Here is a 27,895-nt window from a genome sequence, read left to right on the forward strand (position 1 = left end):
CAGAAAAATCCTCTTCCCAAAGTTGGAAAGGAAGAAATGGCACAATTTTCATTTCTATGGCAGTATATATAAAAATATATATTTATTATTTTTATCTACCTTGAGAACTTGGCTTTGGAGCTGGCAAGTCTTGTACACAAAGTGTTGAATAAGAAGCTGGAATACTGATCTTCAAAATTCGTAATGCCTTTTGCTTTCTCCACGGAGATGGAGCTGAGGAGCCTGGCAGGCTTTTTGGAAGTGTTTCAGAGCTGGAATCTAATAATTAATTAACACTTCATCTTTACAGTTCTGTTGCTCAGTCCTAATACAAATCTAATTTTTTAATGAGAAGCCTCAAAAAGCATCCAAACTTAACACCAGCTTCATTAAAGTTGTCCATTAGCCCTGATGATAGTAATTTTTCAGCTAATTATGTGTGGAAAAGAGGTTGTTTGCTGTTGAATTTGTCTAATTGGAGATTCTGTTTGGTTCCTTAAGCTAGGTAGCCAACAAAAATAATTTGTATGAAGAGCAAACAGTCATGGGTTTGTCTTGCTGCTTAAGATGCAGCCATAACTGTTTTCTGGAGGTTACCTGGGGGACCAGTATGGATCTGAGATGCAGAGTTAGGCTCTAGAACTCTTTTTGTGTGTGTGCACGCATATAAAATCTGAAGATAACTTTATCATATATGACTTGTTTTTATGCATTGTCTTTTAGATGAGTTCATTTGTTGATAATGTTCAATTTCATGATCATTACCATGTATAGTACTAGGGATTGTTGTTGAATCTTGGAAAGAAATTAGAAACTTCTTGACTGAAACATTGTGTTTGAGGAAGTCAGGTATGAGAATTTGTTTTGCTACAAATTTGAGCTTGCTACTAAATGCAGTGTTGGAATGTCTGAGGAGTAAAAAGCCATCAGATCTGCCCTCACATGGTGCATGGCCGTGATTTCCTGCGTATCTTGTTTTTCTGTCTTCTTACATCTTAAAGTAATTTGGTGAAGATTCTCTTTTGTACAGGACTAGGAAAATGTAGGGCATAGCGATAAAATATTAGAATTTCCTAATCATCAACTGAAAATTCTGTTTTACAGGCAATTGAAAAGCTACAGGCTGGCGCTCTTGCAACAGATGCAGTGACTGCAGCACTTATAGAATTGGAGGTAAGAATTTCCGACTACTAATATATATCTCAGGTACATTGTCACATTTTTCTGTAGGAAGGTACTAATTCAAGGGGGGAAGGTACTAATTCAAATGGGAAATCTACTGAGATTTCCCTTTTTGTGTCTTAAATTTAGTTATCTGTGCAGATAGGGAAGCTATACTAATTTTATCTTGCCTTTTAATTCTTTTTTGGAATAAATGTATTTAAAGACTTCTAAAACTGCCAAGTGAATAAAAGTTCTGTACTTGGTTCAAATTGGTTTTTATCTCAGGTATGTTTTATCAGATAGTCTTTAACAATTAAAAAGAAAAAAAAACGATTAAAGATTTATCTAACCCTTTTTAGGGAAGTTCTGACTTACAGGTGGACTACACTGGCTCCGCTTCTTAGGTGGGGAAAAATCATGCTACTGGTAACATTGGCTGACTAGACGTTCTAGAATAAGTTCTCATTTTTTATTTTTTTTTCTCATTAGTATCTCTCACAGTTATGTTTAGTTTCTTCAAATTATAGTCCAAAGAATTTAGATGTAGTTAGTCCTTAGTAACTGTATTAATGCTCTCAGGTAGCAATTATATTGATGTAACTATCTCTGATGTGCTTTCCTGGATTGTGTTATTCATATCTTTTTCAGTTCTTCAGGATAACATTGCAAAAGTGATTGTATAAATGTAAGGTTGCTTGTCTCTGTCCAATTAAATGACTATTAGAAAATGAAGTAGGAATTTTAAGTTCTCATTTGTTCCACATCATACTTGAACTAATGTAAATCATGAAGGCTTTTTTTCTTATATTTTTACTTTTTTTCCTCTATGATCTCTGTCTGATAGGATAGGAGACTAGAAGCAGGCTGTTTGGCGAAATGCAGCTTTTCGTAAAATTATCTTTTTTTTCTGATTTTTATGACCAGTTGTATATAGAAGAGTAGGACAAGTAATGCTTTTATTTAAAATTGATTTTTTATTTAAGATACAAAGAATCAATAATTATAAGGAGATGAGCAGCTGTTTGTAAGGCATTTGGAAGAGTCTCTTTTTGGAATGGTGAGATTTTACAGCATCTGACTTTAGTGAATGGTCCCTATGAAATAAGGAAAAGGGGAGTAAAGCTAAAAGAATTTCTGCGATATAAATGAGGAAGTTTAATATTAATGATTGTCCCAGGTTCACTTATCCCTCATGGCAGTAATTGTTTCATCCTCTCCAACTTTATTAGTAAAAAAAGGAAGGTGATGTGATTGTTCTACTGTAAAAATAATGTCCTGGTTTGGGAATTTATTGTCATATTCGAGAGGATTAGCAGTGGATTTGCTCACACATATGTTTAGAAAGTATTAATTAACATACGTGATAGGGTTAGGGTGAGGCAGGCAGTATGTATGTAACTTCAATATGCATTAGGCATGCTGACTAGGTGCCGAGGCTTCAGTCATACTTTTAGCTTGGTGAACTTCTTGACTTTGAACAGTACTCCAGGTCTCCACTGAACTGTTCAAATATGCTTTCATGTGCTATCTTACACATTAAAGTAGATCTAGGTGAGCATAAAAGATAAATTCTCTGTAGAGGAATTATTTATGATGCACGTCTATAAGCTAACTGAATCTGCTGTTTTTCTACAAGATTGTTTCGTGATTCAGTTCCCTCCTTGGTGGAAGAAAAATTTCATATTTCGTGTTGTGATTTTTATTGTGTTCCTGAACTAAGTAGAAGAAAACATATTTTAAGAAGCTTAACTTAAAAGCTATGTATCTCCTTGCAGCTGTGCCCAGGGTAATTATTTTCTGCTTTTGATATCCCTGAGAAAATCTTTTGCTGTAGTAGATTTAAATATTCTGAAGTGATATCTGTAAGATGTTATGGCTTTAAGATGAAATTAAAACATATTTAGGGAATTAATCCGATCAGCAACCTTTTTTTTCTTTTCTGTCCTGCTACTGCTCTGGTGATGCCTGCCATCATTCTACTTTCTGTTTTTGTTATTGTATTAGGTAGTATTTTAATGTGTACTGTTGTACAAAACCTGTTTTTTTTTTCCTTTTTTCCTGTTTTTAAGATTAAATATTATTTTGTTCAGGCTATTCTTCCATTGTTCTCAACAAAATTATTGGCTTTCATTTACTCATTAAGTGATCTATATAACTTCTTAATTGTGTGTCATTTTCTGTTTTATTGTGATAAAGAATATTGGGTTTGGGATTTGGGCTTCTTTTAAATTAAACTTTACAGCTATGCAGTTAGGAAGAATCAAAGGTATACTCAGAACATAAAATGGTGTGTTTTGCAGTGGCAGTTTTTTGGAACTGGTATGAGAAATTCCAAAGTGTTAGACTGTCAGCTTTGAAAATGTTGGAAGGTTTGTGTCTACTCATATCTCATGGTGAACACCACCTCCAGAGATGTCCATCTTTTCTCTAGCTGAGTCTTCTGTTTTATTTCCAGTTCTTTTCCTACTCCTGTCTGGAAAACAGAAACTGCATGTGGCAAACCAACAAAGCAAACAGAGCAAATTTTCTCTTTCATTATAAGACTTTATAGGTAAAAATGTAGGTTTGTATGTTGACTGTCTCTCTTGTGAGCTATCACTCCTCTTTTTTATGCAGAAAAGATGCTGACATTTTCATCAAGTACTTTAGCATTTTGAATTGGGAGGTAAATAGTAAAAATCTGTATAAAAACAGTTCTGTTTGTTTGCATCTGCCACTGCAATACAGATTAAGGTAAAGAACAACAAAATTTTGTATTACATGATAACAGATTCCGTCATGGAATACTGTTTCAAGCTTCTTTATATTTTGGTTGCTGGAGAACACATTACAGTGAGTTTATCTGAAATATTTAATCTCTTTTACAGTTTTGTAGAGTTTTTAATGCTGTATTCCAAAAATCTGTAGTCTTTGCAAGACACACAAATCTTTTCATGGAAGTGTCACAAAAGATTAATTTTTTTTCCCCTCAGTTCCACTCAATTACACAACTCCTATTACACAGAATTTCAGCTAATCCAAGAGGCATCACTTCAAAGACTTGTTGAGGCGCAAGACTTGCTCTTGATCTTTTATGAGCAAGCTGACAGTTTGCTTGTGGTATGCTGTCTGTTTTTTGTTTTATTTTTGCAGGCTCCAAATGGAGAATGAACAGCCTTTTTTTGTTGGACTTTGAATCTCAAATGAAATAGTGGATAGATTAAGATATAATGCTAATAGTTTTTTGAGAAAAGGTAGATTACTTTTACAAAACAACAACACCTGACCCACAATACTGTTGAAATAACTGCACTGGTCTTCATAAGCATCAGCTGTATTTCCTAAGTTGATTAAAGGCAGTTACGTTTTCCAGTTTGTGAACTCTGTCATTGCAGAGAAACAAATGAACAGGTTACTTCTTTCAGCTTTTGGTAATAGAATGGATATGGACAAGGTGCTTCATAAAAGTCATCATTTACACTGTATTCTTCTACAAAGACATGAGCCCAGAATCATTTATTTTTGCGATCTTACTATCAGCCACCGTAGGAAGTCTGAACTTGCCTTGAAAAACAAAAGGATTTGGGCAGCTTTTTTTTTTCCTTATGAAACGTGCAGTTTTCAACAAAACCACATGCTGATTGAATTTATGGCTGGCTGCAGAAGTGATGTGCAATTTCAAGCTTAGAGTATAGAGCACTTCAGAGGGTCTGCTGCTCAAATATCAGAGACGAGAGCATAAGTTTGTTGTAAAGGACGATAAAGATATTAAAATTTCTCTATGTGTAGTCTAAGTTCGTTAATAATATGTGTACATTGCTTGTTTCTTTAATTTGACTTCTGTGGAATATTATTTATGGACATCATTTAAATTGGAAATTAATGTGATTGATGGGGAAGTGGATGTCACATTTTGCTTTTGATCTCCTTGCTACTAAAATTCCTCTATTTACTTTGCTTGTTTTTTAGCCTCAATTCAAAGGAACGCAAAGCAAAATTTTGCAGTGAAGTAGTTTACTTCTTGTTGAATTGTGGTTGGTTTTTAAACATGATTTATTAATTTTATAGTAAATAAGATTTTGGAATACAGAATCTTAGTCCCAAGGATATCTTTATAAAGCTGAAAGCACGATGCCAGCAGCACTATTGTGGTAAGGCAGTCACCATAGATGAACTTTAAATGGATAATGAACTGGAAGTTGTTAATTCTAGTTAAAAGCATTGCTGTGATGTTTTGCAGCAGAGTGACTAACAGTAATCTATGACAAAAGTGTTCTTTAAAAACATTTTAGCTGATTTAGTTGAAAGGGACCTGACTCATCCTTGTAGACTATTACTTCTTGTCACTGAATTCCCACAGAAAAATGAATTTTAAAATTGCAGTGTGTAGAAAGAAATGGCTGTAGACTTTGAAATCCTTTTAAAAGTTGCAAATAAACCTTGGCCTAAACTGTAGAAAAAATGAATGGAATCCTCTTTAATACATGTCAAAATAGAACATTTTAACTATTTGCCTAGATGTAATTCTGGACTATTAGAGTTGAGTAACATCTTCAAGCATTCCAACTTTGACCACAGCTAGAAACTTCAGCATGCCTGTGATTGCTGCCAGAACATTTTCAAATACATCTTGAAATAAAAAGGAGTCTACAAATGAAAATGATACCCTTGGTATGGGGTTAACACAAGATGGGCTAACTTTTGAAAATTAAATTATTGTTCCACATCTTAAAGCTTTGTATTATCTCTTTACTACAGTTTCAAGTTTTAAGTTAGAGATACTTCAGTGATGGTGTAATTGCTGTAGTCTAGTATTTTTCACAAATTCGAAAGCTTTTGTTTTATTAAAATGCTTTGAATAGACACTTGTTTGTCTTTTCTCGCATTTTTTACTTTTGCGTAGTGGTAGGGCTTGCTGTTAGCTTGCAAAGCTCATGCTGTTTTGCTTGCATATCTGATCGTTTTCTGACTGCTTAGAGATGTAAAGGCTGATCTCTGCTTGTGTTTTTTAAATACAAGTAAATACCTGAATATACCTACTGTTACAACTTTCTTTTCCTTCTTTCCCTCCCTCCCCCAAGTTGGGTACAGCTTGGGGAATCAGTTCTTGCAGTTCTGGAGTAGCTCAGTTTATTTTTTGCCTTTTGAAAGCATGCACACTTCTGTTTTAATAATGTTTCCACATTCCTCAAAGGCTGTGCATTTTCCTTTTAAAACACTTCTTAATTTTCCTAGATTGTATTCCAAAATTTGTTTATCAGTCTTGAAATCTTTTGGTCAGACTTTGCAGAGATTCATGTATTTCAAAAAGAGATGTATTAATGTGCGGTATTTCATGTCCTTGTCTATTCATAGATGTAGGTGTGAATATCTGTTTCCATTTGTTCTAAAGGTTTTTCCCTGCCTCATTTCAAAGGCTTTATATCTCATCTCATCTCATCTCATCTCATCTCAAAGACACTCCGGTAGGTGTCAGAGATTCCGTGCTATTCACACCCAGTTCCTGCGCTGTCTAAAGCTGTTATCAGATCAGCTTTTAGGTTTGTGAAGTTACAGAGACCACCTTTCTCTTGGCAATTCTGAGACTGCATCTTAACTGAGTGCAGTCTAATTGTAAAGCTCCACAGAAATTCTGAGCAGGCCCTTCATTTTGCTCTTCATTTCTTTTCTACTGGGGAAGTCGCTCAGTTTGTGAATGAGTGTACTGGTAAGACTCCGTAGTTCTGAAATGAAAGAGTTGTGCCATCAGAGGCACCTTCTGTTTTGTTGGTTTAGATACTCTATTTATCACATACTATGTGACATTCTCATAAATATTTTGTAGTATTCAGAGGGGAGAAACAGGTGGCATTCGCTTTGTCTTGAGATCCTCTCAATAAGTCATTTCTTGGTGCATCCTCGATGTTGTGCCAGTGAAGGTGTTATTCCAAAGCACTTCTTGATTTTTAGAAATAAACTGAACTAGTGCTACTATGTAGCCTGTTTTTCTTGTTCCCCTTAAACTCTCTAAATTATTACGTGTATCAGATAGTAGGGAGCATTGTATCTTGCAGGCAGAAGGATTCTAGACAGAGTAACCAGGATTTCTGTTCTGATAGGTCCTCCCTGCTCCCTTTATTTGGCTGTGACATCCACTTTTAAGGTAACAGCTGTCTTTGCTTTGTGACTGTAACAGATCTATAGAACACAAAATTCTTGCTCTTCGCTAATGTTTTTGAGTATAATGTACTGAGCAAATGTTTTTGGAACAGAGCCTTAGAAATTAGTCTCCAGACTTGCAGATCTCCGTGCTTCAATTACCCGAGAGCAAGGAACTTGGAGAGCTCTAGGAGTAAGCACAGTTCATCCTAATGCATTCCTGTTTTTCCTTTGTCCTCCAAGAATTTTTCACTGTTTGCATTCAGATTCCTTCTGTCACTTCTCTGCTCCTTTTGTTCTAAAACTTCACTGGCTTAATTTTCTTCATAGTTGCAGTCTGGCGAGCAATACAGCAATACAGTTGGCTAAGCCCGCTCCTGCTTGGCAATCTTCCCCCTTTCCAAGACCATCATCTTGGTAGCCTTCCACCTTTCCCCCTTTCTAGGGAAAGTTATTCACTGTGCGCCAAGCTGAAAGTGTTCCAACTACTCTTCCACTTTACTTCTTTTCTGTGATGCATATCTGTCAAAATGAACAACACAATGAACGTACACAATGAATTTGAAGATCTGTTACGGCATGAGATAAAATGGGATGGGATAAAATCTTGTGCTACTTCTTGGATGCAGAAGAAAAACAGACAATAAAGATGAGTGGTGTAGAATTAACATGACGGAGAGATTACCATCTGTTTAATGATTATACGTTGATCATGTATTAATGATTCTCCACTGTTACCTTTAAGCATAAAACTCCAGCAAGACTGCATTTTGATAACTGTTTCCAATACTAATGTGCTAGATACCTTATCTCTGTAAATTAGAATCAGTACCTTGCAAAATAGGTTTTGTATTTACTCATGACTGTTCATTCGAAAGTTAACAAGAGTACTGACTTGCTGCAAAGTTGTTTTTCATTTCTGTTCTCCCTCTTTCTTTAGTTTCCTTGCATTCATTGCAAACTAGCGTGTGCAAAAAAGAGCCAACTCTCTTAACATTTAAGACAGAACTTTGTTTCCAATAGATGTGTTTCTTGATTCTGCATATATTACGTGTATTTGTAACATTATGGCCATCTGATTTCTATGATATATTTACATATGGTCTAGACAACCGTTTTATTTCTTACGTGAGGTTGTTCTGCTATTGTAATAAAAACAGATATAAAACTCTGAAAGCATGCAGCATCTCTAAAATGTTACTGTTTGAATATTCTGGCCTGTTTTCTTTCTTCATCTTGTACTCAGTTTTGTGCCTGCATATGGAAAGTTGGGGTTATGTTGACCAGACAGTGAGACTTCTGGACTATGCCACTTTAAAGCTTTGTGATTTTAAAATCATGGTGATGCTCCGAGGGAACGTGTAGGCAACAATTCGTACTTTTAAATCTAGCATGTGACACTTCTTGTTCGACAAACTTAAGTTTTCAAAAACTACAGAAAACTCTAATAAAAGATGGGTTAGTTTTTAATTAGGTAGTTTATTAAAGGTTGTTCCATGCTTTATGTGAAATATACCTTTGTTATTCAATAGACTTCCAGACCATGGTAATGACTGTCCTCGTGCTAGCATTCAAATAGGAATTTTGCAAAGTGAATTCTTTTTATTGGTGCTGATTCCTCATTTCTGTGTGCAAGGCTGAAATCACAGTCTTATCATCTTAAGGAAACATACAGTTCTGTTTTGCTGCTCCGCCATACTTGAGAGTTTCAGAAGTAGACTGTGGTCTCTGTGGAGGAGATTTTTACTCATCTCGTAAAGCTTTTGCTTGCATATAAATGATTATCTAAATTTGTCGTGTGGTTATTATTTATAATAGCACATTATTACACTTGAGATGTATCACACTGAAGAGGGTATAAGGTATCTACGGTAGTAATTTGAGATGACCAGTGCAAATTGCTCTTTTTTGTTGTTGTGGCAGATCGAAATACTGCAATAAGAAATTACACTGTACAAAGACCAGTGTCACCATATTAGTTATGCAAAGGTCTTGATATAGTCTGTTATGGATGTGGCCTTACAGTGTTTTATTCTTATTTTTAGGATTCTCCTTTCACAAATGCAGGAATGGGGTCTAACCTAAACCTTCTGGGTGAGATAGAATGTGATGCCAGTATAATGGATGGAAAGTCATTAAATTTTGGAGCTGTTGGAGCACTGAGTGGTATGTTACTTATGTGTTGTAAAGCTAACTACTGATTTATGTGCAAAGATCAATCTTGTTCTTTTTTGTTATGTTTTTGGAGGGGGGTGGCATTATAAAATACTTCCCTGTTTATTAAATTCTTTCCCCTTTAAGGGGAGAAGGAGGCATTCCTGCACCCTGAAATGCTGCTTTGTGTTGTTGCAGTGTGTTATCTTGTTAGTTGACTGATAATCCTTTGATGCAGAATGATCACGTGATAAAGTATTCACCAATGGAGTTAAATTTGCTCAGATGGCTTTGGAGAATGAAACTTTATGATATGATAACTACATATGAAAATGCAATTATCTATTTTTCTATCTACGTATTAAAAAAAAAAAGAATACTAGCATTTAAATTCCACTTTATATTTGTTTTTGTTATCTGCCTCTTTGGGGAACTTACTGTTACATAATTCAGTCATAAGGTTACCTGATAGTTGGTCTCTTAGTTAAATTGGTCAAATTAGGATACGAAGGAACTGAGATTTCCTTTACAGTGTCAGAAAGCTACATAGATTGCTAGCCTCGAAACCGAAGCTTATTGTTTATTCTTGAGAACGGGTTTAGCTAATCATCTGTCAAGCTGTTTGCCTGCAACATAAAATTTCTGTTCAATGTGGATTTTTTTTCATTATAAATTTTCTCACATGAATAGTTACATTTGGATTATTTTTTTTTGTGAAACTATTATGAGGTTTGATGAATATGCATACAGGACTTATTTAATCTGAGAAATAATGTGTTTTTCTTCTCCTTTTTGCCTAGCTTTACCTTTCATTACAAAACAAATATACAGTCCCAAATAGGGATTGCTGAGCTCTTGCCCTAAGTATGTTCAACAGCCTTAACTGTTACTATTGAATAGCTTTTCTGACAATGTTTCAAGCTTTGTTCTTTATCCTAGAATAGTTCTAAACTGTGGTAATAACTTCCTCATGTAGATATAAATCTAAAATAAATAGTGAAATGAAGTGTTTCAGGGCTTGCTTGTTACAAAAAATATCCTTCAAACCATGGCGAAGGAGAAAATGAGGCAGTGAGAAAAAGCTAAACCTGAATCCTATAATCCCTGTTCTGGCCAGATAGATCCAAATGAAAGCTTTTTCCGTCTTGAAAAATTAATACTCATAAAAAGTCTTTGGCCTGTAGAATACCACTGAGTTAATTTTGAGACTTCTGTGGTAGGCATTCACTCCTAATATTTCAGTATGCTTCTTTCTTTAAAAAAACAAAACAAAAGCAAGTGTTGATTAGAAGGCCTTGCCACCACTGATAGGATATGTGAAGGAAAAACTGATAAAAAGTGTTATTAAATTGAAACATAGCACCCTGAGGTATCTCTTACTGAATTGCCAAAGCCTTGGAAATTAAAGGAAGCTGACTTCCATTGCCAAAATGAACATTAAAATGCAATGTGGAAAAATATTTTAATGTTTTGTTCCCATTTTTTTTTTTGCTAATTTTTCTTTTCAGGGATCAAGAATCCGGTTTCAGTTGCAAATAGGTTGTTGTGTGAAGGGCAGAAGGGAAAACTCTCTGCTGGCAGAATTCCACCTTGGTAATTGCTTTGTTCTGCTTGTCTTTACTTTAGTCTTATGTCTCTACTGCATGCGATATTTGAAGGCTATATCTTATCCAAAGAAGGCTGATGCTGTTTTACATACCAGCTATAGCGTGCTTTTAAAAAGAAGCTAAGTTTTGTTCTCTGATCTTGAAGCATCTTGTGCACTTGATGCAGCTACGTGTAGAAGTATTGTGGATAGATGGAGATGTCAGTTTGTGATAATTTCTGTCTGTTATTATTTCCAAAGTTACGTCATACTGAATTCTTATGGTTTTTACTATATCATTTTGAAAAATCTGTGAACGCATCAAAGTTAAAATGAAATTCTACTACCTTTGCCTCTGTTTACCTTTAAAAAAAAACAAACAAGCAAGAACACACAGCTTTTAAAAAGTATGTAAAAGAATCCTGCTTCACTGACTATGTGGCTTTATTTTGTAGCTAAAACATGAAAATTTCCATTGTTTACTTGGAAGTTGTTTTAAACATGAATTTAATAGTATTTACAGCAACAATGAAAACATGCTTTATTGATATTGGTATAATACCTATATGAAAGAGGAAACTATTAAGCACATGACAACTTTGAATATTACTGGAAAGAATCCAAGAACTGTTTTGGAATTGATTGATCTTAAAAGCATCTTATTTTCATCAACAGTTTAAATTGGCAAGTAGAGATCTTGAACTCAAAGTGGTTACCTCAGTTATCATACTCACTGCAAAAATTTGCTACCGTTTGCTCACTGACTGCAATATTGGCAGATGTGTTAAATCAGCACTTAACATTGTTTGAAATTCCTATATTCAGATTTACAGATTTTACTTTCCTTACTGTGTTATTCTTCCTATAAAACTATCCAAATAGTCAGTCTGTATCTGATAGTACAGTATTCCAGTTTAAATAGTGAGGGAAACTACTATTTCAGTGTTCTGTAATGCTGCAAAGGTAGGTCACAGGTTGAAAACAGGCCCTCCAAAACCAGCCCATCAACAAGCAGATTTTGCATTTAAAGCTGTTTTCTTTACTAAAAGAAGGAAAGAGTAATTGTAGTTAGCGAGAACTTCTTTTTCGGAGGAGAAGTTTACTAAGGAATAGGAACTTCAATTTCAGTTGCTGCAAGTAGCTTATTGCTTGAGATTTCAGGAGAAAGCCAGCGTTTAGACAAAATACATTAAAAGGGGGTGTCAAATGAGGTGGTTGTTGGTTTTATTTATTTATTTATTTTCAGAACAGGGGAATTTTGTAGTCTCCTACAGGAGCAAGCACCTGTGATTTAGTTTTGTCTCTACCATCACAGTATTTTCTCTAACTGTGGCAAGGAAGAGTACCTGGGATAGTCTGTATCCTATTTTAGCATGTTTTCTGTAACTTCATGACCTAGTTTATGTCGCTATTATTTTAAAAATAACTGAATGGAAAAGAAACTATATCCTCTTGTCCTCAGAAGACAAGACTAAATCTTTCCAACACTGTGCAAGGTCTTGACTAACAAACACTGTAAAAGACAAGGGAGCTCAAATTGTCAAGGTGAGAAGTGAACTGTCTTCAGAGCCAACACATTCAGCTTATTGTGCAAATGCTTTGGATCTTATTTACCTATACATATTTCAATTTCTCCTTCCCCATTCTGAATTTTGAGTATGGATTTTATTAGAAAAAAACTAGTTACCTTGGGAACAATCTATAGTAGTGGAACACAGTAGCTTGCTTTGGTAGATGCTTCTGTATGCGCAGGGTATCCTGAGTTCGGAATGGAGCTTATGATCGTTGTAGGTGTTGACTGTTGACAATTTCATGCCTTGCCTTTCTGGCAGGGTTTGGCGTAACACATTCTTGTTCCAGGAGTGAAACATATTCCAGCACAAGCTGGGAAAATATGTTGTCAAGTAGCAAGAGAACAGCTGTATTTTTGGCGGTCTTCCCAAGTGTTAGGCTTTTAGTAACGGATTTTTATTTGTGAAGATACGCAAGTTTCATCTTGTTTCTTGTGGGCAAATAGTGCTTTGGGGAATCTTACAGATACTGCATAGCCTAAGAACTTATCTTGTTAAAGAAGCCTAGTGGTAGAGACAGCTTCTATAGCATGAGCTAAGCTAGCTCAATGTTTTCTGGCTAGAATGTTTGGCACAGGACCACATGAGAGAAATTCAGGAACTGTGAGATCAGTAGAAGTGGCATTATAGAGGGAGAGGCTTGTCTGTAAGAGAACATATGGAGGCAGTCAGTTTGGCCTGTTTACCACTGTTCTGCACCCATTTGTACAGTGACATTTCAAAATGGCACATTTCTAATTTGCAGTAGAAGAAATTCTAATGAGTGTGAATATTTGGAGATGGTAAGTTTATTGGGAAGGAGCGATCAAGTGTCCTGACTGATACATGTATGCAGTTTGCTGGGAATTGCTCTGTAGTCTGGTCATTCTGGAACACTATCTTGTTGTCGCATTCAAAACACAGAATCCCACTATCCAAATTAAAATTTAAAAGGTTTCTAGTAGAGAATTCCTGCATGTATGAGTGTATTTGTTAAAGCTGTTCTAAGGTCCTTACACCTTTTCTCATAGTTTATTCAGCTTGTTGTTGGCAGAATGTTCTCCACGTGTGTGTGCAATGATAGAAAATACTGAACTCTTCGATGTTACATATTATCCTATAAGACATTCCTAATCATTGTATAACTTTACAAAAGAAAGAACAATTATAGTTGCACAATTACACATTGGGTGGATCATCGAGAGTGGTCTTTGGTCCCAGAATAATGGATTAGACATTTTGTACTAATAGCTTTTAAGGTTTTTTTTCTATTTCATATGCTGAAATGAGGGATACCTGATCTTCCTAAGAGAAAAAAAAAAGCTTATTTACATCTTTTACTATTCACTTTAGATATGTAAGGATTGCAAGATGGTACAAATAGACCTAAATGTCTCCTTTTTTAACAATTCCTTTGTATTATTGATTTCAAAGTTCATATTTGTATCCCTTTTTCAGTATTAATAATAATCCGTATGGGAAGAAGGACTTCCCCCCTGTCCCCCCTCTGGACATGCAGGGTTTTGCAGTTTTCACTCCTGTGATGCATAGTGCTATAGACAGGATAAGTATGTTGGGCAACTTGCAGGGCAGTGCATAGTCAAGAAAGTGTGTAGATTGAAGATTCTCACCACCTTTTATCTCTGTTCTTAATGTCATCTGAATAATTTCTTCGATGCAAGAGTGATTTCAGAGTGATTGCTGCATTTTAAAATAAACATTACAAAATTTGTTATATTCAGGATCACCTTGACCATCTTTCATGAACCTAACCCTCTTCTGCCACTTCTGTTCAGCTCAATGTAGCCTGCCTCCATACAGCCCATATTAAATGGTCCTGTTTGGAGCAACCATCACCAGGAGAACCGTGTTCTTGTGAAAATTTGCCTAAAAGGACCATTTTAAGAGTCCTTTGCCTGCATTTTCACTTACTGTGTTGTAGTTTCCCTGGAATTGGAAAGCACATCTAAATGTGGACTTGGTCCTAGGAGGACTTTTTCATCTTCTGTGTGTTCGGAGCCTGTACCAGCTGCAGAGTACTCTTCATTTGATACATTTGCATCTTTTTATCTTGTTTGTGTAGAACAAACTTTCAGAGTAGCAGAGCACAAACTGTCATTCATCCTTTGTTTTTGTTTTGTTTTTGTTTTCCCTTTTGGAAAAAAATGTATTTTGAACTAGCCTAAAGGCTTTTGAGACTCAGTAGAGTTTTGGCTGCTTTCTGTAGCCCATGGGCTTTGTTCCCTATTTTCCCTCTTCCTTGGTTAATCATGCTTGGTGGTAGCTGTATAGGGTTAGTTTTGCTTTTATGCCAGCTTAAACTATAGCCCTGTTCATTCTTGCCTGCTGCAGCTCTTCTACGTAGGTATATGGATGTGTCTTATGGCACCCAAAGTAGTTTCCTGAGTGCCTGACTGCTGGTTCCCACCTTCCCACCTCCCTGTGATCAGTGGCTGTGAGCTGAACCAGATCACAGAAACTTGCTTTTTGGGGTGGTGTGAAGACTATTTAGTCTTGTTTAGATTTATAATTATTTGGCTACCTGCAGAGCTGAGTTCATGCTGTATGTCTGTAGGATTTGCTAACTAGCTATCTCGGTATCAGTTTAGAGGAGGGAGTACAGGTGGTATGGATAACAAAGCACTGAGATCCTGATTTTTTGGCAAACTGATAATTGCAACTCCTCTGTGATTATGTTGTCCTTTCAAGACATCTGAAGTGAAAAATTAAAACAAACAAACAAACAAGCAAAAGCACTAACTGTTCTTTGGGACCAGAACAGGAAAATGCTTAGTCTGTGTCCACCTTATAACCAGGGAGATGAATCCAGGAGTTAAGGACACAAGCGAGAGCAAAATAAAAGTCACGTTACTTAAGTTTTGAACAACTTAGTACATCTTGAACATTCTTGGGGGCTTTTTTTCTTGCTTTGTAAATACTAATGACTGTTTTTGTGTCTCTAAGCATAACAGAAGCAATTGTGAGATGTCAGGAAAATGTAGCGTTTCTGACTGATCTGTGCTATTCAGGTTATCGTATGTAAGACTCCTCATATCTGATCATGGTACTTTTTGCAACTACCCTTCCTCTATTTTATTCAACAGGAAGCAATTACTCACTTCCTGAGAATGTATAGTTGAAAGAAAACTTCTTTTAGTCAGTGGAGAATACTACTTACTTCAGTTTGGCTACAATTTGCATTTCTCTCTTATGCTGATATGAGTGACAGGTTGTTCTCGATCACTAGCTTACCTAAAAGGAGACACTTGAGTTCTCCCAAAGTACCCAGTAACTTACTCTACAGTATCTCGCAACATGAAAAAATATTTATCCGGAGCTACACTAACAATGGTAAGAAATACATGCTTAACAATTCAAATTATCTAGAGAAACTTTTTTTTTTGAGACTTAGGTAAGGAAAGACTGAACTTGTAATGGTTGTGTCATAGAAAAAATGGAAAGTACCACTGCAAAACACTACGTACTGAAAGCTGCAGGTGTCAGATATAATGCTATCAAGAAAATTTGCAGCAGTAGTAATGCCAATAAATTTTCTATGTCAGTAATGTTCTCAGGAATTGATAGTATTATGTGGTCAAGGAGACTTCTGCATAGCTGAAATAACTTTTTTAACCTCATATTCATAATTCCGATATTTCTGTAAAGCTTTTTGAAATTATTCTAAGTCCTCAGTCTTTGTTTCTTTTGCCCATTAGGCAGTTGTGGTATTCTTATTTCAAAAGGGAAATAGGAAGTAGTGACTGGAAACAGGTGTCCTTTACTATGTTGCTGCTGTTGCTGTTTTTCAACAGCTTTCTGAAAATGTGTAATTTTCAACTACCACATTCCCTTTTTCAGGGATTCAGATTAATTTATCTAAGGGGAAGTGGTGTAGATAATTGAGATAACTTTTTTTTTTTCCTAAAAGGAACATGTCTGTGTATAACTCTTGACATCATTCATTATCATGGCAGTATGTGCTATCTCGCTACTGTAAAATGTTAAGTATTGACTACAAAAAAACTTAAATTTTTTTGCCCCTCAATTATGTTAAATATTCAGTGGACTTGTCTCATTTGCAAACGCTTCATAAAACACCAGACTTATAGAAAGACAGATAGACTTCTGTCTTTCTAAATAAAACTTATTTTTAACTTGTGTCATACATCCCAAAGTAATTCTTGATATTCCAGTAGCACTGACTAACTTCACTGGAAATGTCTTACCATTTTTTTTGTCATTCATCCCATGTTGTTAGTCTTCAGGATCTTACACAGCTGTTATAGAGAGCAAGCCTATGGACAACTTTCTGCTGTTTTAGCTGCAATTAAGAGCTGGTGCTATTTGGTAATTCATTTCAAATTTAATAGCATGTGTTTTTATTCAATAGTAAACTTAACGTCAGAGCTGCAGTCTTTCAATGAAACTACATAAGGTTGCCAACTGAATTATAGCTGACACTTCTGTGAAATGCAGACAGCTTACAATTTTTAAATGACCAAACCAAATAGAAAAAATAATTGCAAGGAAAGGGGGATTTGTTATATGGTTTTGTTTAAACTCCCTCTTCTGTGTCTCCTAGCTTTTTAGTTGGTGAAGGAGCTTACAGATGGGCAGTTGATCACGGGATACCAGCATGTCCTCCAGGTATCATGGCTACAAGTGAGTAAACTGGTGGTGTGAGTAGGAAGAACAGGACAGAATAATTTAAAATAGTGCCTCATACGTTGAGGTGCACATCATGTCACAGTTCTTAACATTCAACTAGCTTATGGTATTATGGTATATAAGGATGGTTAAGTTTAATCATTTTCTATTAAGTATCTAAATAGCAAAAATTAAGAACTGTTACTTCAGCTGCATTTTAGCAACATGTAATTCAAATGAATTTGTGATTCTAGGATTAAATACAACAAAGGACTTTTTTTTAATTACTATTCTTTAACCAAAATATAGACTCAAACAGCTCAAGTTGTGATCCATCTTGGATCCAAAAGGCACCAACTAGCCATGTATCTAAATAGTCTCAGATTCTGTAATTACATCCAGCTCTGATTCTTTGTCCAGGATTGTGTGTTATAAACAGGCCATTATTATTATTTATTTTTTTAAACTTAGCTGGTCTTTTCTTCATCTAATATGGTGGGATGACCCAGTCCAGCATGACTCAAAATATACTGTACACTAAGAGTGGCCAGGTTTCTTATAAAAGCCTTCTTTTTCTTAAAATAAAGAAAGTGATTGGGGTATATTGATACACCTTCTAAAAACTAGGCTAAAAATTTGTGCATGTACCCATGGAAAGGAGGATGTAGTTCCCCTTCCTTTTCTTTCTCAGTCCCCAACCTTTTGGCAAGTGCCCTTACCATTCGTTTGTAGCTTGCTGTTTTGGTGAGAACAAGCCTTATACTTCCTATTTTTCCTGTGCAGGAAATAAGTCAGAGTTCATTACCAAGAAGACAGACAATTATACAATATTTCTATTTTTTACAGTTTAAAAGATTACTGCATGAAATATTTGAGTAGTCCCAGAAATTGAAACCCAGGGCTGCTATTAAGGCTTTTATTGGACGTACTTCTAAATGTAGATAAACATCCATAAGTTGCAGTTCAGAGTTGATAATACTCAGTACTCAAATGTAACCCCTGAAATAGTAGTACTGTTACACTTGATCATACCAATTTTCATACATATTCATGATGCATTCCATTTTGAAAAAAAATTTTGATTTCTATTCTCACATGACTTAAACTTGCTCCATCTATCTGCTATTCAGATCAGTATTTGCAAAACAACTTTTGGGCCCAGTTAAGCAAAACAGATTTATTTCTTTGACTTTAGAAAATAGGAAAAACTTCTAAAGGATTTTTTTTTTCGGATGTATTTTCTGTGTATGTGCAGGAGATACTCCGGAAGGAGAGTTTCTTGACTAGCTCTGTTTGAATGCACAAACGTTTACCCCGTTTCTAGTACCACTGCCTTCCTGTTGTGACGGAGATGATTAGTTTCTAACATTAATTTCCAAATGTTCTTTTATTTGCTAAAATTTACTGCGGTCAGAGCAAATCTGCTTGTGAAGGCTTAAAAATAAGGATGACCTTACTTGGTTGACCTTACTTTGGTTTACCTAACGCAGACTGAATTTACATTGGAGACATAGAAGAAGAATAATCTCATTTGATGTATTTTCCACAAACTAGCTCCAAAAAAATAGTGATTTCTTTTTGTCTCCTCAGCACACTTAGCATATATCTATTTGGCAAAACAATTTCCATTAAAACTTCTCCAGAATTGAGAAGTTAATCCCATTGCTAAGTCAATGCAGAAATGTCATTTCCTGTTGCAATGTCAATGAATAAAGTATTGGTATTAAATATCGGTATTGAAGAAGCCAACCACCTCCCCCTCCCACCCCCAGACACACACCCCACTTCCACCCAGGTTTATATGCAGTGAAGTACACATATATATGATTATATGCTTGAGTCACTGCACAGGATGGACCTGCTCTGGGAATGAGCTGATGCTGTGAAGCAGGCTGTGACTGTTAGGACCTGTATGCAGACTGTCACAGAATCATAGGATATCCTGCGCTGGAAGAGACCCACAAGGATCAGTGAGTGCAACTCCTGGCCATGTAAAGGTTTTGCTAGAATGACTTCAGTTTAGGGTACTTGAAGGGTACGCTGGAAAAAAACAGTGGCAAGGAGACTTTGTAATAATGCGCAAATTTCTTAAACTGAATTCTTCACAGATGTTCTCCAATTCTGTTGCTTTTCCATAGCTTAAATTATAGTCCATAGCCAACCGAATTTACAGAATGGAGGTGTTAGACTATTATAGTGTTGTGCTTCAGATTCCTTCTCAAAAAAAGATGAGATGAATGTGACCACTATTTAAATAACTAAAATGGATATATAAGAAAAAAAAAACACAACAACAACAACAACAAAAACAACTGCCTGAGCAACTTAAACATTGTCGTTTTCCCAAGAATTTGAGTATACTTTGTTGTGCAGGATAATCACTAGCTTGTACATTTGATTTTTCTTTAAAAAAAATAAAAAGGGCAAAACTAAACAAAAGCATGAAAAATCACTTCCAGAAAATAATAATATGTTGATTTCCTTAACAGTCCTTAGGAAAGTTACTCTCTTAAGTTGTAGACTTCTGGTTAGTGAAGCTGGAAGGTAACCACTAACACCTTGAGCGTTACATTCAATTGTTGTAGCTGAAAGCAATTGGAAACTGTCTCATGGGTAACATGCAAGAAAGTCAAAATTGTTTTTTTTTTCCAGTGTTAGTAGTGACTTCAGAAATTGCAATGAAAGAGAAAGCTGTTTTCAAATAACCACAAAGGATCTCATTTGAAGTGAGCTTTTGGACTGTATAATGCAAGGAATTTCAAAAATTGGGAGAGGTTTTGATTATGCTTGCTATTTAGAGTTTTCGTGGAGAGTAGGGGGGTAAATTAACTTGAAATGATCTGACTGTTGGGTAGCTGTGTAAAGTGCAGATCCAAAATAATTGCCAAATGTCAGGGAAAATATGCCGGTAACTTAATTAGAAACAAACAATAACAACAACAAAACACCGAAAAAAACCACCACCAAAGCTCTAACTCAAACCGTAGACATACACTTGCAACAAGTATCAACAAGGAGAACTAGGTGCATATGTTCTGGCGTCTCTGTGCTGCACATGGAAAAAATATTCTTGGAGACACATTATTCTGTCTCCCTTTTCCTGGACCTGAGAAGGCAAGAGAAATGTTATACTTGCTATAAGGCTGTGGGATTGTGTGGCTGGTTTTATAGTGATGGAGCTCTCTGTATGATCAGTTACAAAGAAAGCTGCATGATCAGCTTTGTGGTCACACTCCATAATTCTCGGAGAACTTTCAAAGTATTTGAGCACCAAACTGAAATGACGTTTTAAACCATGTTATTTGTTGAACTACATTAAGGTTATGTCAAGGCTCACCTGCTTTGTCTTCTTCGGTTTGCCAAGTGTGCAAGGAAATGGGATTTCTACTGTATGTAGAAATCTGGTGGCTTCCAGTAGAGTGAGCGTTTTTTCTTTTATTTAAAAAAAAACAAAAGCAAAAAAGAAAAAAAATGAAATGTGATCTGCTTGCATTGCCTACAGACTGCAAAAAAGCTGAATTTAATAATTCCTGCCCATACTAGAGCCCATACAAGCTTATGATAGTACTTCATTACCCTGCGTAAGAGAGACTGCTTTGAAAGTGTGATCAAAATTTTAAGAGTGTAATTACAATTTAGAAATTCTAATTGACTGTATCATGCAACCTCTCATGAATGTTGAATGTATGCTTTACTCTAAATTGGCAACATAAGTGTGAAGTACAGCTTCAACTGCCAATATCTCTGCTTGCACTACTAATAACCAAACCACTTTTATCTCTGTTTTTCAGTCCAGCCTACAGTAGATGCAAAGCAGTTGATTTGACAAAGATAATGTGGTACAAGACAGCACCTTACAATTATGCATCTTTGATGGTTGATGCCATCAGCCCTGGCTGGGTGGGAATGTGTATACTATGTATATAATGTTAAGGTGGATCTACTTTGTACAATTGTGTTTGAAAGGGGGAGTTCAATTTCTAGCAGCCTAGAAACTGGCATGAAACTGGAGATCCGCATTAACAGCCGTAAGGCCTTTTATTTGTGAGACGGTAGTTATGGCACTTCATTTAAAATCCAACCAAGGCATCACAAAGGGACTTTAAGTTAGAACGTCAGTTTTATATCTGAAGCTGTGGTAGACCTAATCTAGTATTTGTTGCCAAAAAAATCATAATCACTGCACAGCTAATGCTGCTGGGTATTGTCTTCCTACTTGACATAACATGGGGCTGCTTAAGTATACAGTCTTTAAAGAGAAAGAGAAGTACACTTGTGCAGTGTGCTTGTACCTCTAACTCTAATGGTGTGGAAGGGACCATAAGTACTTCAGTAAGTTGTATTCCTTAAGAGCAGGAGTACCTACATCAGTAACTGGAAACCAAACGTAGCCAAAATTGATGCTTGAAGAAAAAGGAATGAGCAGAGTGAATGTTTACCTCCTTTTCCCTACCCCATTTGCTGTCCTAGACAATAAGCTCCTGAATTAGGACTGGTTCCTGCATACTTAGAGGTGATCGATGGTATTTTGTGCTCTTGAGCCCACATTAATTTCTAGCATCAGTAAAGACCTTCACAGCTCAACTATGGTTTATTTGAATAACTACCTCTTTTTCATTATTTCGAGATCTGCTGAATAAAATCTGCTGGTTTATTGTCAGTCACTGACTCAGAATCCTTCTTCAGTTCTTCTGTCCAGTGCTTACCTTGACAAAGTTAGCATCATCAATTTGTATCATTGTTTTGATGCTGCTATGTGTTGGTTTGGCATTCCAGTTGTAACAGGCCATTTACTCCCGCTTTGTTTTCTCTTACTTCAACCATTACAGTATTTTTTATTGTCTATGTAAGGATATTCCATTTTACCTTATGACTGTTTGGTTTCTTTAATGAAGGAGAGACATTTCTAGATGCCATGCAGATGGTGAAACTTCTACTGCCAGGATATGCCTCCCTGTGCATCGGTACTGCTAATATTTGGCCTGTCTCTCTTCCAACCCTCCTCACACCTCCTCATTTTTTCCTCCACTTCACTGTTATTGCAGTAAGAAAAATGTTTGTCGTATTGCTGGAACCATGGTAGAAGGTTCTGCCAGTAGCTCAGGGCAGTGGCATAGACTGTGATTTGGTTCTTCGGTTTTAGGGTGAGGAGATCTGGAGAGAAACTCAGGGGTTTGGAGGATTTTACTAGGTAGCTTGCTTATCTGCTCTGTGTAGTGGAATTTCTGAGTGCCTATCTTGGTTTAGGAAACTAAGAAGTATCTCTCAGAAGATGCTTCTTTTTAACAGTAAGGGTTGGTACTTGTGTTCTATAATATGCAAATTAAATTAGCCCTGGTAAATGCAAGTTTCACTTGCACACACACACAAAAAAAAAAAGAAAAACAGATGTGGTGTAAAGGCTCCCTGGAGCTGGACATAATATTGCAGATTCACTTGCAGTTCTGAAATCCAACCAAGTGCCACCTATATGCAGGCTGTAAGTTAGCCTGGAAAAATTTTGGGCCAAAACACCCAGAAGATACTTTGAGTGAAAATCTTCCAGGGAGCAGGAAAGGCTGCCTGATGAAGAGAAAGGGGTTTCTTCCAGGATGTAGTAAGAAATGATATATTCAGCAATAGTTTACCCTGAGTCCTTGCCACAAAGGACAGATCTATAGGGTAGCGCTCTGAAAAGATAGGTTAATTCTTTCATACACTTCTGATGCAGAGTATTTTTTTCCTTTCATGCTGCTGTCTGTCAAAGTATGGCGACATGGGAAGTAGCACTAATAGTCTTTGATCTCAACAGAAGCATAAGTGGTGTTAATTTGTCATTTAAAATGGCTTTGTTAAAACGAAATTTATTTTTGTCTGTCTTTATTTGTGCCATTCATTTTAGCAACTGCTCAACAGAATTCCTTGTTGGATCATTTTAATTCCTGTGGGTTAACTAATTTGCTAGTATATTCCGTTTTAATTTTCTTCTCTCCAATAGTTGCATTCTCTTTTAATATGGAGTAAAAAGATAAAATGCAGAAAATTCCTTTGGGTTCTTTCAGTTGACTATAAGAAATGTCTGCCAGGGGGTGCTATATGATTGGTCAGAGCTCTGTGCTCCATCTGTACTCTGTACTCCAAAGACTTAAGAAGAGTTTTTGAGTTTTCTTAGTATTTTCAATTTACTGTTTGCTTTTAAACAGGCTTGCTGAACCCTCATAGCTTGCGTAATGTTTTGTTGCATAACAATTTGTAATGCCTGTAATAGAAACAGTGGAGTTTGTGTTCCTGGCTTTCTGTTCCACCACTGTAAATACAAAGGTATTGTCCTGACCTTGAGTTCTGATTTAACGAAGCTAGAAATCTGTATCTGTTACTTGAGTCTGAAAACTTAGTTGTCCACTTAAATATCGTATCTGTTTTTAAGCTAGCCTGAAAGTACTGAAGTGAATTGGTATGGCTTATAAAAACATGGGAATTTTATGGAAATATGGACTTCTTATTAAAAACTTTTTGCATTACCTTTGAGCAAGAAATGTTAGTGTACTATAATAAACAGCTGGTCAGCTACAGGACTGTTCAAAGTACACAGACCTAGAATTAATAAGTAGATATGTATCAATTTTACCATTCTCAAAAAAAAAAAAGAAGAAAAAGACTGTCTTACATTTTGTTCTGCATATACAATTCAGTAGTTTGAAGGAGTCCATGAATAGGACAATAGTAACTTTCTCTCTTAAATAAGAGAAAATATTATTAATGTTCTTTGGTCCATTTCCACCATTTCTTACAGGCTGTGAAAGAGGACTCAGGAAAAGTTCTGTGTAGTGTCTGTGAATAGGAAGTCTAAAGCCATCAGTAATGCTACTGGAAAATTATTAGAGGTCTAGGAGTTGGAGAAGACTGTACTTTAGTGAAAGGGTTGTTAGCCTTTGGAATGGGCCGCTCAGGGAAGTGGTTGAGTCACCATCCCTGGAGGTCTGGAGAGACATCCCTGGAGAGACATTTAGATGTAGAGCTTAGTGATATGGTTTAGTGGAGGGCTTGTTAGTGTTAGGTCAGAGGTTGGACTCGGTGATCTTGGAGGTCTCTTCCAACCTAGGTGATTCTGTGATTCTGTAAAACAGTAACTCGGGAACTGTGCATCAGTCTAGTGATTCCCAAGTCTCAGTCTAATGATTGCTTGGTTGTAGAGTGTCCCATTTTATATTTATAAAATTTTGTTTTTAAGTTCAATAACTCCCTTTCTGTTTGCAGGTTCACTCTAGATGGTTTAAGGTCCACAAGCTTACATGGTTGTGATCGCCTTGTATTGTTCTTTCGTTATGAACCCTACAGTTCAAAACTAATAATCCAGATTTGGCTTTTCTTGATTTTAACACTGGAAAAAACACCATTTTAAGACCCATGGACTTAGATTTTTTGTGCTGCTATAGAAATCAGATTGTGGACTTTGCCTGTATCCAAATGATCTCAGTTTCTTGGTGTTCGTTCCAGCTGGTGCTTACAACTGCTGTCACTGAGAATTTGTCAATGTACACGTGCCTCAGTACAGCCACGTGCCTGCGTGCACGTACAGCAGTAGTTTCCAACAGGTCAGTTTCCTCCAAGCTCAGTCTCAAGGAGAATATCCCTTGGATACACAAAATGTCAGGTCAGTTCGAATCCTACCTGTGGGTAAATGAAACTGGGGAGGACCTGTAAATATGTTGCTAAAACTTTTCTTCATCAGAGTTGATTTTGAAGAGCTTTATCAAAGGAGGAGAGCATGCAGCATGCAAAATTGTTGCATATACAAATACAAATGCAAATACAGAAAATTGTTTTTGAAGTTGTTCTGTTTTATGAATCAGAAAAGTCAAGTAAGGTAACGAGGGTTGCATGAGACAGAGGTGTGTGCAAGGTGACTAGGAGAAAGGATTACTGCTCTGGAATGATTTCAGGAGTGCATGTGACCAAAAGAGACTTAACAGAAGTGGTGTTAGGGGGCTAATTGGATGTTATAAGTGAGCCTGGTTTACTGTTTTGCAGTGCAGAACAGCACAGTGTAACCTCTGAATGCTAAGGGTTTAGTTCAGTGGTCAGGAGGAATTATCACGGAAGAGTGGTGTAGGACAGGGAATACAGTTGTGTTTCATTTAATCGGTTGCTGTATCAGTAAATAGTAAACTGTTAAGATTTTGGGTTAAATATTTACTTGTACATATTATAACATAGTAACAGGAGTTATGGGAATGATCAAAGTTCCAGAGTGCCAACAGAATTAGTACAAGAGATGAAAAAATGATGTGGAATTTTTATGGCAAACAAGTGTCACACACATGACATCTCTGAACCGACTCAGACCAATGTTCTGTTTCTTTTTGTTCCACTGACCTGCTTACTGCAGGTTACTTTCTCATCTATATCTGTAAAATGGTAATAATGATGTAAAAACCCTATTAAAAATGTATTAATTGCCTAGCCATGGTCATACACGTGTAAAATGAAGAGCTTGTGCTAATGAATTATGTAATGAAGAATTTGTGGTTCTTTCTCATCAGTGTGCCCAGTAATACTGGAACCTTTTCAAACTGGGATAACCTGTAACATTCTAATTTTGAGTAAGATGTTCCTGTGAGATTTTTCTTCCACATTTATAGGTAATAAATAAGCACGTATTCTGACACCATCTCTGCTAATACCGACCACTCATGCAGGTGAGGGGTGTTGAGTAGGTTCTGCTTCTACCTGTTCTGTGCTCAGCCACTTAACCTACTCTGCAGGAAAACCCCTGTGCTTGCTTCAGCTTCCACAACTCTGCTGTGACTACGTATTCCTCTCAGTGCTTCTACCACTGACTACAAATAGACCCAAAATGTAGGGCTTTTAGGTACAGAGTGCACATGGAGAGTTCCTGTTGGTACCTTGTGGGGTTGAAGGGAGAATGTGGAGGACTGGGAAGATGTTTTCAGGCCCTTGAAGATGATTTGTTCTTAAAGGTACCCCATGCTGCATTGCAGGGGCTTGTGGCAAGTGCCATAAATGTGAGAAACTGAAGTCCCGAGCTTTTAATAATGTTCTGATTCTGCTATGCTTTGCTTTTGTTGTCAGTCATTACATGTCTTTCATCTGGATGAGGCCTGAGTATGACATTTAAACGCTAACAGACAATCATTTTGTAAAGCTGTGGGTTTTTTTGTTCTTTTTTTTTCTTGTCTCCCACCAACTCTGAAGTAGTTTTATTTATGACAGTATGTGCATAAACAAGAAAGCAAAACAGAAGGGCTGGTTATATTCTGTGGCTTCTGAGATGCAATTCTTTTAAGATTGAGTGTACATACTATTACTGTGTAGTAATTGTCAAGGACTTTTATCTCAAGGCACATATCTGATTTTCATCTAAACTTTGAAATTCTTGAGTAAAATCAAAGGATGCTGTACTAAATACCTTTCCATATATTTCAACAACAATACCTCTGGGCTGTACTACAGGAATTTTTCAAACTAAAATCCTGTCTGTTCCCTTACCACCCTTTTTGTAGCTTCCTCCCCTTCCCAGTCAATAAGCTCTATCTCTTGCTTCCCTTTTTCCTTGGCCCAGGTGCAACATCAGGCTGATGTAGCTATATTGCATTTGTTTTAGGAAAACATACCTGTCTTCAACACTGTGTTGTCCTTTTCCTCTTCTCAAGCTTGGAATATGCTGTCTTGTTGGAGAAGGTGAGAGTGTTTTTTGTACTGTCATTTAGGACAAACGAAGTTCCTTTGTATCCTTGCACAGCAGAGTTGAGTTTTTGTTTTGTTTTAGATGTAATTTGAATTATGAACTTGCTCTGTGTTTAGGTGTTTTTCTTCTGTGTACAGTGCTTATTTTCAAAATAATTTTCCAGTGGGTTTTACTTCATCTTGTATGTACATTATTAAACAAGTACATTTTAATTCTGCATTTTTTTAGTTCATGAAATGTTTTATTGAACCAAAACCTCACAGTATGTTCTTTGACAAGGATGACAAACTTTCAGAGTATTTTCAGAAAAAAAATATTTTTTTCTTTCATTTAGCATGAAGCTCACTTGTATTTTCTAGTTTCCTTTGTCACCTGTAGAACAAGATAAAGCAACCAAAGCACTGGCCAGTTAAATAGCATTCTTAGTGGTTTTACCTAGCTAGGTTCCTGGAAGGCAGGAATAAAATGGGGGCAGGCGGCCTTTTACCTGTTATTAGCTGTTATTTCCTTATTATGGAAAAAAATCAATCTTAAGATTCCAGACATTTTATTTTTAATTCATTTTCTGCAGTTGGGCAAAAATCTTTGTCAGAGGAAGAAAGGGAAATGGCTAGGTTTTGTTTTACTAACCTGTCCTTTTTTTCGTGATTCTTGGGTCACTTTGGAGGCATTAGCTGTTTTATCCTGCCAAGAGGAATCACTGATAATAGTTATTTCCCATAAATAATGAAAGGCAATTATTATCAGTCTTTGCTAAAGTAACATTGTCCTAATAACTACTCTAAAGTTGAGTGTAGTGTGAGCACAGTCTGAGTAGACTTTGTTTCTCTCACAGTATGGAAAAGTTTGACGTTTCATGCTAAATTTAATGATACTTAAGAGGTGAATTAAGACATAGATTCATATAAGTAACTCAGGGAAAGGAGGCACAATATTAAAGAAACCTACCCTCCTCCACTCCCAGCTCCCTAAAAAAGACACCCCCCAAAACAAACAAACAATCCTTCCTCT

At 36.3% G+C, this 27,895-nt stretch overlaps 1 protein-coding gene across 5 annotated transcripts in view; it reads left to right on the plus strand.

The window, feature by feature from the left end:
• TASP1 (taspase 1) overlaps nt 1-27,895 on the plus strand; it is an 83,951-nt gene that overhangs the window by 5,881 nt on the left and 50,175 nt on the right. For 3 of the 5 annotated variants that reach the window (XM_035552934.2, XM_035552939.2, XM_035552935.2), the window contains exons 4-7: nt 1,084-1,152; nt 9,306-9,426; nt 10,923-11,007; nt 17,132-17,211. In XM_035552934.2, the coding sequence (XP_035408827.1) occupies nt 1,084-1,152; nt 9,306-9,426; nt 10,923-11,007; nt 17,132-17,211 (355 nt within the window). Of the gene's footprint in view, nt 1-1,083; nt 1,153-9,305; nt 9,427-10,922; nt 11,008-17,131; nt 17,212-26,800; nt 26,878-27,895 lie in introns of all 5 variants that reach the window. The other 2 variants (XM_035552938.2, XM_035552937.2) reach the window with 2 other exon arrangements.

Source organism: Cygnus atratus, chromosome 3 (genome assembly GCF_013377495.2).
Source record: "Cygnus atratus isolate AKBS03 ecotype Queensland, Australia chromosome 3, CAtr_DNAZoo_HiC_assembly, whole genome shotgun sequence".
NCBI classification, from domain to species: Eukaryota; Metazoa; Chordata; class Aves; order Anseriformes; family Anatidae; genus Cygnus; species Cygnus atratus.